The sequence below is a fragment of the Montipora foliosa genome, chromosome 7, assembly GCF_036669935.1.
Source record: "Montipora foliosa isolate CH-2021 chromosome 7, ASM3666993v2, whole genome shotgun sequence".
Taxonomy (NCBI): Eukaryota; Metazoa; Cnidaria; class Anthozoa; order Scleractinia; family Acroporidae; genus Montipora; species Montipora foliosa.
In genome coordinates, this window is record NC_090875.1 from 3,315,932 (window position 1) to 3,325,875 (window position 9,944).

Consider the following 9,944-nt stretch of genomic DNA (forward strand, 5'->3'; position numbering starts at 1 on the left):
TTAGTACATGGCCCACCTTTTGGGATGCCTTTGAATCCTCTATCCACAAGAATCCTAAATTGGCTCCTATTGACAAGTTCAATTATTTGAACTCACTTCTCATGAAACCAGCTCTTGATGCCATTTCTGGTCTGTCTCTCACCGCATCCAATTACGAAGAAGCAATTGCAATCCTTAAGAAGAGGTTTGGAAACAAACAACAGATTATAAATCGCCACATGGATATTCTTGTTAATGTCAGCCCAGTGATTGATGAAGACCCAAGAAAGCTGAGGGAAATTGAGAAATTCAAGACAGAACCTCACAGCCTTATACGTCAGTGCCTCTACTCCAGTCCTTCTTCAAACAGCCAATGCACTAAGCTACAAGCCAGGAAACTCAGCAGTCAGAGTGAAAGCCCGACTCATCCTGGATAGTGGAAGTCAACGAACCTATGTGAGTGCAAGGCTAAGAGAGCACCTGAATTTACCAGCTGAAAGCAGTCAAAGGATATCCATTAAGACATTTGGCTCAACAAAGGAGAACAGGCAGTGTGTGGATGTTGTTCGACTCTGTGTTACCACTGGTCAAGGGGAAGGTGTAGAACTAAGACAATGTTGAGGTTGATATTCTGGTTGGATCAGATCAGTATTGGAGTCTAGTGTCTGGCAGGGTGGTAAGGGGGGAGCATGGCCCCACTGCTATTGAAACCAAACTTGGATGGGTGTTGTCAGGTCCAATTCCAGAAGGAATACAAGTTGACAGGCACCAAAGTAATCTCGTCACAACACATGTTCTTAAGAGTGCAGTAAACCCTGTTGATGTTACTAACGAGACCCTCGATGGAAATTTAAAGACATTCTGGGAACTAGAATCACTTGGCATTAAACCAAGGACATTGTATGAAACATTCCAAGAGCAGATATCCTTTAAGAACAACAGATATGAAGTCCATCTGCCCTGGAAAACACCACATCCCAGTCTTCCAGACAACTATGAGCTAAACAGGAAGCACCTAGAGAACCTTCTTAAACGTCTCCGCCAAGAGCCTGAAATCCTGAAGGAATATGATTCTGTAATAAAGGAACAGCTACAAAGAGGCATAGTTGAAGTTGTGGAGAAGCCTAGCGAAGGAGGAGTTGGTAGGGTTCACTATATACCGCATCATGCAGTTATAAGGACCGACAAGTCAACAACCAAGCTTAGAGTTGTGTACGATGCTTCCGCGAAATCTGATGGTGTAGCCTTGAATGATTGCGTGTACACTGGTCCACCCCTTGCAGAGAACATATTTGACGTACTTTTAAGATTCCGCGTTAATCAAGTGGCCTTGACGGGTGATGTGGAAAAGGCGTTTCTGATGGTGGGAACTACAGAGGAAGACAGAGACGTGTTAAGATTCCTATGGGTGGATGACATAGACAAGTCCTCGCCAGAAATTGTGATTCTGAGGTTCACTCGGGTTGTATTTGGGGTCTCATCTAGTCCTTTTCTGCTAAATGCCACAATCAAGCATCACATTGAATAGTACAAGGAAGCCGATCCTGAGTTTGTGGAGAAATTTCTTCGCTCGTTTTATGTCGATGACCTAAGTTCTGGAGCCTCTGAGGTCGACGCTGCTTATGAACTATATCTGAAGTCTAAGCTAGGCTTGCTGAGGGAGGATTCAACCTAGGGAAGTTTGTGTCAAATTCCCTTGAACTAACAAACAGAATCCAGTCTAATGAAACCAGAAAGTCTAATGCCGATACGTCTAGTGTTTAATCTGGGCATTTACAGTCATCCCAAGCTCTTCTGGAATGGAATGTTGTGTCAGAAGAGGACAAGACCGAACAAAAGGTGCTTGGAATACGCTGGAACCCCTTGAAGGATGTATTCATGTTTGATTTAACCGAAATAGCGAGCTATGCAAGAGACTTGCAACCCACCAAGAGAAATGTTGTTAGTGTTGCTGCGAAGTTCTATGATCCCTTTGGATTCCTTTCACCAACCATCATAGAGTTCAAGTTGTTCTTCCAGGAACTTTGCAAAACGAAAGTTGGTTGGGATGACCCCCTGAATGGCAATGTGTTGAAGATGTGGCACAAGCTGCTAAATGGGTTAGAAAGTGTAACAGCACTCTCGTTACCACGATGCTATTTCCAAGGAGTTCAACACAAGGTCGTCAGTTGTAGTCTTCATGGGTTTGGCGATGCATCCAGTAAAGCCTATGCTGCAGTCATCTATCTGCAGGTGACGACGACCGTTGGAAGTTATGTGAATTTGGTTGCCTCCAAGTCCAGAGTTGCCCCTGTGAAGGAATTAACTATTCCAAGACTAGAGCTTCTTGCCGAGACTTATCACACATGTCAAGGAAGCTTTAGAGCTGGATGTAACAATTACAAACATGACCTGTTGGACTGACTCGAGAGTAACATTGTTTTGGATTAAGGGCGAGGAAAGTGAGTGGAAGCAATTCGTCCGAAACCGAGTAAATGAGATCAGGAACCTTGTTCCAGCAAGTAGATGGCAGCACTGTAACGGAAAGGATAACCCAGCCGATATCCCCTCGAGAGGATTCAGTTCCGTGGAGCTCTCATGGTGTCCCCTTTGGAAGGAAGGTCCCAAGTGGTTAACATGCTTTACAGAAGACACCAAGAGTGTGTTCAACAGTACACACATCCCTGAAGAATGTTTCGTGGAAGTGAGAGCTGAGGAGAAAGTGAAGTGCCAAACCTCATCCTTATTTCTTGCAGCAACTGAACCTTGTGGTATAGCGCAGATCATGAGAGCGGAAGACATTAGTGATCTGCAGAGACTGCTAAGAGTTACTGCCTTGGTTCTCAAGTTTGTAAGGACCATGAGGTCATCGCTTAAGAAGGACATCCCTTCGCCAAGTGAGTCTGCTGCTCAAGACATCATGGTAGACGCCGAAACTATCTGGATCAAGGAAGTTCAGAAGTCCCTAAGCAAGAACCCCAAGTTCGAAATTTGGAGAAAGCAGTTTGGCATCTTTACTGATAGCCAAGGGATCATGAGATGTAATGGTCGTCTTTCCAAGGCAGACTTACCACCTTCAATCAAGCACCCTATTTTGTTGGATAAAGGCCATCACATCACATCCCTGATAGTCCAGGACAGCCATAAACGAGTCATGCATGGTGGTGTGAAGCTGACCCTTACAGAACTAAGAGCAAGATTTTGGATTGTACAGGGCAGGCAGTTTGTAAAGAAGCTACTGTACAAGTGTGTAATTTGCCGGAAACTCGAAGGAAGGCCATATCAGGCTCCACCATCCCCACCCCTCCCGGAGTTCAGGGTAAAGGAGTGTCCACCATTTGCCTACACTGGGGTTGATTTTGCGGGCCCTCTCTATGTCAAAAATCATACTGGTCCCCAGCAGAAAGTATGGATCTGTCTTTACACGTGCTGCGTTACCAGGGCTATTCATTTGGATCTTGTACCAAGCCTCAACACCTCTGCATTCTTGAGAAGCCTCAGACGATTCTCCGCCCGCCGTGGTACTCCACTGTTAATGGTGTCTGACAATGGGAAAAGTCAGCAGCACGAGAAATAAAACGACTGATGAACGACACAGAAGTGAAACAGTACTTTGCCAAGGCACGAATGAAGTGGTGTTTCAACCTCGAAAAGGCTCCTTGGTGGGGCGGCATTTTTGAAAGGCTAGTAAGATCTGTGAAGAGGTGCCTTAAGAAGACAATTGGTGGTGCAATCCTCACCTACGAAGGATTGCAGACAGTAGTTGTTGAAGTGGAATCTATTCTGAACTGCCGACCCCTCTCGTATGTATCAAGCGAAGATCCCGAAGAACCCCTCACCCCCTCACACCTCTTATGTGGCCGACGCCTAATGAGCCTTCCAGATAGCAACACAAGTGACTTTCCAGATTATGAGTTGGTACCAGCTCCACATCGGCACCACTCGATATATTATTAACCGAACCTCACAAGACGTCAGCGACCCCACCTCTCTAGCTTTATTCCCTTCGCTAACCGTTGTCACGCCTTCAAATGCCAACATCGATCAGTACCAGTGCAAGATTTATTTCGCTCGATTCTCGTCTCGATTATAATTAAAGCCCCCGATGTCGTGTGTACGCTACGTTAATCAAAGTACACAGTGTCAACTACTTTACATGGAAATGCGGTACACAGCGTATTGAAGATGTTCCTTTACACACCACATAGTATTTATAATTATTTGGCCTTCTAAAAACTCTCCAACACATATTCCTTGATTATCATCATGTTCAGACCAAGTGCCCACCTTTTTAAATACAAAGCATGCAAAGAGACATTCCCTTTATCTTAGTAACAAGTTCACTTCTTTTCTAAAGAGACTTGACTTCTGATCTACACCTCTACAGATTTGCCAATTTCCTTGAAGCAAATACAATACTCGTTACATTTGTTGGAACACCCATCCCCGTTTCCCCCTTCCTCCAATGTTGATTTCCACAACTATTAGTAGTCGCCCGAAAAATTCTCACACAACATTGAATTGGGGTAAGGGGGATGTGGTCTAAAATACGATCTTGTAACACGATGATTCTGACCATTGGCTAAGTGTCCTAACTAAATATGTCTAATATTGTAAGTATCGGAGAGGCTAAACATTTATGCAGGCATGCGCTGACGGAGACGAGAAAAATATGCAGTACCTCCAGACGTGGCGCTGGAGCGTCGTACCAAACGAATCATCCCGGGATTTCGGCCCGTGCGATCGCTTTTGGACGCAGTTGGCCCTTCGCTGCTTTCTGCTACCGACCTCGCCTCCCGGTACGGCATTGAGGGAGGGATATGTCGGCCCCTAAACCATATGAAACAAATCCCACGCCTACTCACAGCTCCAAACCGCCCTTGTCATTACAATTTAACGTAAGATTTCGATGGCCTATATATTTAAGAGAAAAGTCATTTTATCTGCACTGGATTCGCAGATTACAAAATGCGCGCATGCGCCCTGCCGAAGGTAACATACATGCATGCATAAAACTTTATGTCATCTCGAATTTCGAAATAATTTCTTCGAGACATTACAGCTAACATACATGATATATACAGATACATAACTAAGAATTAAATAATATTTAAAGATATATTAGTCAAAACGAAAAGCCGCTGTACAAAATCCGTTCCTGGATTAGTTTAAAACCAGTAAACTCAGTGGTACGGGAAAATTTCGCAACGTACTTAGTAAATACGTAAGAAAAATGAACTAAGACCATAACTGGTTGTTCAAGGTTTATTGACGAACAGAATGTAATTTCCACGAAGATCATGCATAAGAAGAGAACGGGAGAGAAAACGTATTTTTCATATATGCAGGACAAGCTTTTTCTTTCTTTAACTACTTTTACACAATAACATGAGGAAATTTTGAATGCGCCTATTGCATAGAGATGTAGAGTTTGATTTAAGTGGTACGTAAGAGGACAGGTAATCGCAAATACAAATCTCATTACTCTCTTATTTACATTATACCGTTTCTTTGACATGAAATTACTAAAGGCCAGGCCGAGTTTCCTCTGATAAAAAGTCTATGTTAACAGCAGGCACCTTGGCTACTCCTTAGTATCTGCCTAGGAATCGTCTTCTCGCTACTTTGTCCTCATTTGATGAGGACCAGTCTTCGCTTGCCTTCTTCATGCCCAGAAGGAATTCTGGGTAATTCGGCCGTTCCATGACAAGGGAAGACCACCGATTCTCATTTCATAGATTTTCTTATGAGTGTGGAGCCACCCAGTCCTACCGGCAAAATAGAGCATAGATTGAAGATTTTAGCTTTCAAAACTTGCTCAAATTGTATCGGTAGGTCCTGGAATTCGTCCACAGAAAGGCCAGAGAGACGACTTCACTGGTGCTGTGAATCGTCATGTTTACAACGGAGCAATTTAGGCGTTCCAGTCTGCATGAAATCATCTCTCACCTGTCTCGAGAAGACCAGACACGCACGGTTCTTACGTTACGTTTATGCCCCTGTAGAATCAACCGAAATCTCAAATCCTTGTCAAAAGTTAACCAGCATCTTAATATTTTTGGTACGCTACAATATTGTCTGAGTATTGGTGTGCGTTGGTATGAAGCTGTGCGATGCAATATACGCCGTGCAGTTCCAAACTCGTGTGATAAGTACATTTAGTCCTCTGAACACTTTAATAGGCTCTATTCCCCGACGGACTGACATGATTATCAAGTGCAACGGTCAGCGTTGATGACATATTTTATATACCAAGGAGTCAGAATAGCTATGCAAATGTATTAGCGCCCCTGAAAACGTTTCTTTCTGCGATAGGACTGACAAAATCAGTTGTAGCAAAAGAACAGTTCATCGGCAATGGTTGGTGCTCTGCTTTTGAAACACTCAGGCTGAAACCCTAAAAATACAAAGCTAATGAAAACGGCACCTGTTATTAATTAATGAAAAACGACAAGTCTGTAATTTCCCTGTTAAAGTGCAAAACGAGTCCATTGTTTGTCATACCCGACTTTTGACCATACCACTGTTTACCCTCATTAATTAGATTAATTTATGTCTGCACAATGGTGAAATAAATCAATGAATGCTTTCCAAATTCTGCTCCTCTAATGCTTGTTATAAGGAAGAAATGTATAGGCATGAAAATATGACAACGTAATAAGTCTTTTGCAATCACTGGTCTGTGATGATTAACAACAGCATTGATGGATAAAGCATGAGAAGACTTGTATGCAGACTTTATTGCTGAAAATAGTCACGATCAGGGTAAACTATTTCGTGCTACGCGTAGTCTCTTGAAGAAAGAAACATGTGATAAATTGCCAGCATCTATTGATGCACAAAGTTTTGTTGATGACTTAGGATCCTTCTTTGTTCAAAAGATAGTCGATATTCGTGCTCGACTGGACACTGAAGAAACATCCGTCAGTTCAAGCTCTATTACTGAAGTGTCTACACTCCCACCTGAGACCATGGAAGAGTTCAAAGAACTTACAGAGGACGATGTTAAATCCCTCATACAACGTTCATCTTCAAAATCTTGCTCCTTAGATCCAATTGCATCTAAGCTACTCCCTCAGTGTGATGTGTTATTACCCGTCGTCACGTCTCTAATCAACATGTCTCTGAGGACGGGGGTTGTTCCTCGAGTATGGAAAGAAGCACTAATTACGCCATTACTGAAAAAGCCCGGGGCTGATATGCACGTTCCTCAGAACTTTAGACCAGTTAGTAACCTGTCAAAAATGTCAAAACTAACTGAGACAGCTGTTTGTCATCAAATACAAAATCATCTTCTCGAACATAACATCTACCCAGACCAACAATCAGCCTACAGAAAAAACTTCAGCACAGAAACTCTTCTACTGAAAGTAAAAAATGACGTCCTCTTGAATATGAATAAACAACATTAGACTTGAGTGCTGCATTCGGCACTATAGACGATAAAATGTTGATTGATCGCCTTAAAATTAGATGTGGAATCACAAATGTACCTTTAAGATGGTTTGAATCCTACCTAGAGAATAGATCTCAACGAGTCGTCGTTAATGGAGCTGAATCACGGTCTTTCGACTTACAGTTCGGTTTGGCACAAGGGAGCTGTCTTGGTCCTCTGCTATTTACAATTTACACTGGAGAGTTATCTGATATCATTAAACCCCACCTACCATCTGTTATGTGCTATGCTGATGATACTCAACTTTATGTATCTTTTAGTCCTAAGGACAATTGTGGAGAGGTTGAGGCCATAGCGGCTATGGAAGGATGCATTAAAGATATACAGAAATGGATGAAGGAGTCCAAACTACAACTTAACACTGACAAGACGGAGCTGCTACTAATTGGCACGAAGCAACAACTTCAGAAAATAAATATGTCCACATTATGTGTTGGTAACGACTTGATAAAGCCTAGCAAAGAAGTCAAGAACTTGGGGGTGTGGCTAGACCCATCCTTAACAATGAACACACATATCAATAAGACTTGTAGTATTGCATTTTATCATTTGTATAATCTTCGTAGAATACGAAAATATTTATCACAAGAATCGGTGGAAGTTCTTATCCATACATTAATTTACAGTAGAATTGACTACTGTAATAGTCTATATCTAGGTTTACCTGATTATCAAATCCAAAAAATTCAAAGAGTACAGAATGCCGCAGCTAGGCTTGTATATAATGCCGGTAAATATTGTCACATAACACCTTTACTGTTTAAACTTCATTGGCTGCCTATTCGTGAAAGCATATTATTTAAGATTCTTTTAATTACGTAGAAGGCTGTTCATGGGCATGCCCCTAATTATATCAAAGAGTTAATTAAATTTAAGAAGCCTGAAAAATACAACCTTAGGTCAAATAGTGACAATTTACTATTAGAAATAGAAAAATTGAAAACATATACTACTCTTGGAGACCACGCATTTCAAGTCGCCGCTCCAAACTATGGAATAACCTACCACTTAATATTAGAAGTTCATTATTTTTACCATCTTTTAAGAAAGCACTTAAGACGTATCTTTTTAGAGAAGCATTTCCTTAAACATTTTAAATGCTTACACGACGTATACAATTCTTCTTTAGATAATAAGGCCAGTTTTTTTATTTTTTATGCTATTCATATAATTTTAATTGTTGTGAGTAATTAGTTATTAGTTATCATTAGTTACTAGTTATATTATAAAATTGTAATTAGGTTTTTAATGGATTTAGTTCCGCGCAGGTGAAAATGTAAATTGATACTTGCGCGTTATAAGTAAATAAATTATTATTATTATTATTATGACATGGTTTCTAATCGTGAATCTCAACGGTTCTCCATGGCATAGCTATGCAAATGTATTAGCGCCCCTGAAGACGTTTCTTTCTGCGACTGGACTGACAAAATCAGTTGTAGCAAAAGAACAGTTCATCGGCAATGGTTGGTGCTCTGCTTTTGAAACACTCAGGCTGAAACCCTAAAAATACAAAGCTAATGAAAACGGCACCTGTTATTAATTAATGAAAAACGACAAGTCTGTAATTTCCCTGTTAAAGTGCAAAACGAGTCCATCGTTTGTCATACCCGACTTTTGACCATAACACTGTTTACCCTCATTAATTAGATTAATTTATGTCTGCACAATGGTGAAATAAATCAATGAATGCTTTCCAAATTCTGCTCCTCTAATGCTTGTTATAAGGAAGAAATGTATAGGCATGAAAATATGACAACGTAATAAGTCTTTTGCAATCACTGGTCTGTGATGACATGGTTTCTAATCGTGAATCTCAACGGTTCACCATGGTGAACCGTCTGTGAGCTCAAAGATAAACAGTTCATTTCTTTAAACAAACGATTCACCATGGTGAACCGTGCCGCTATAGCAGGAAATGTTACGGGATTTTTTTGATTTTACATTTACAAACTAGTTTAGATTACAACCTCGGGATAGGATGGTTCTTATGCCCAGAAACTCTTTCCCCCTTACATATCGAGCTAAAGTATCTGGTGAATCGCAGGGTGAATCGTGGACAATCACTTCTCAATTGCAATTTGCATACATTAAGTCCATTTTAATTTAATCATCCTGTAAATTGTTCTTGAGTTGGTACCAGCTCCACATGGGCACCACTCGATATATTATTAATCGAACCTCACAAGACGTCAGCGACCCCACCTCTCTAGCTTTATTCCCTTCGCTAACCGTTGTCAGGCCTTCAAATGCCAACATCGATCAGTACCAGTGCAAGATTTATTTCGCTCGATTCTCGTCTCGATTATAATTAAAGCCCCCGACGTCATGTGCACGCTACGTTAATCAAAGTACACAGTGTCAACTACTTTACATGGAAATGCGGTACACAGCGTATTGAAGATGTTCCTTTACACACCACATAGTATTTATAATTATTTGGCCTTCTAAAAACTCTCCAACACATATTCCTTGATATTATCATCATGTTCAGACCAAGTGCCCGCCTTTTTAAATACAAAGCATGCAA

The 9,944-nt window shown here is 41.3% G+C and overlaps 1 protein-coding gene across 1 annotated transcript; it reads left to right on the forward strand.

Annotated features, from left to right (window-relative positions):
- Positions 1 to 101: 101 nt before the first annotated feature.
- Positions 102 to 3,535, forward strand: LOC138009668 (uncharacterized). Its single transcript, XM_068856712.1, has 4 exons — positions 102 to 384; positions 714 to 1,441; positions 1,759 to 2,211; positions 2,411 to 3,535. Exons 1-4 carry the CDS (start codon positions 102 to 104, stop codon positions 3,533 to 3,535), a joined length of 2,589 nt encoding a protein of 862 aa, XP_068712813.1.
- Positions 3,536 to 9,944: the final 6,409 nt, after the last annotated feature.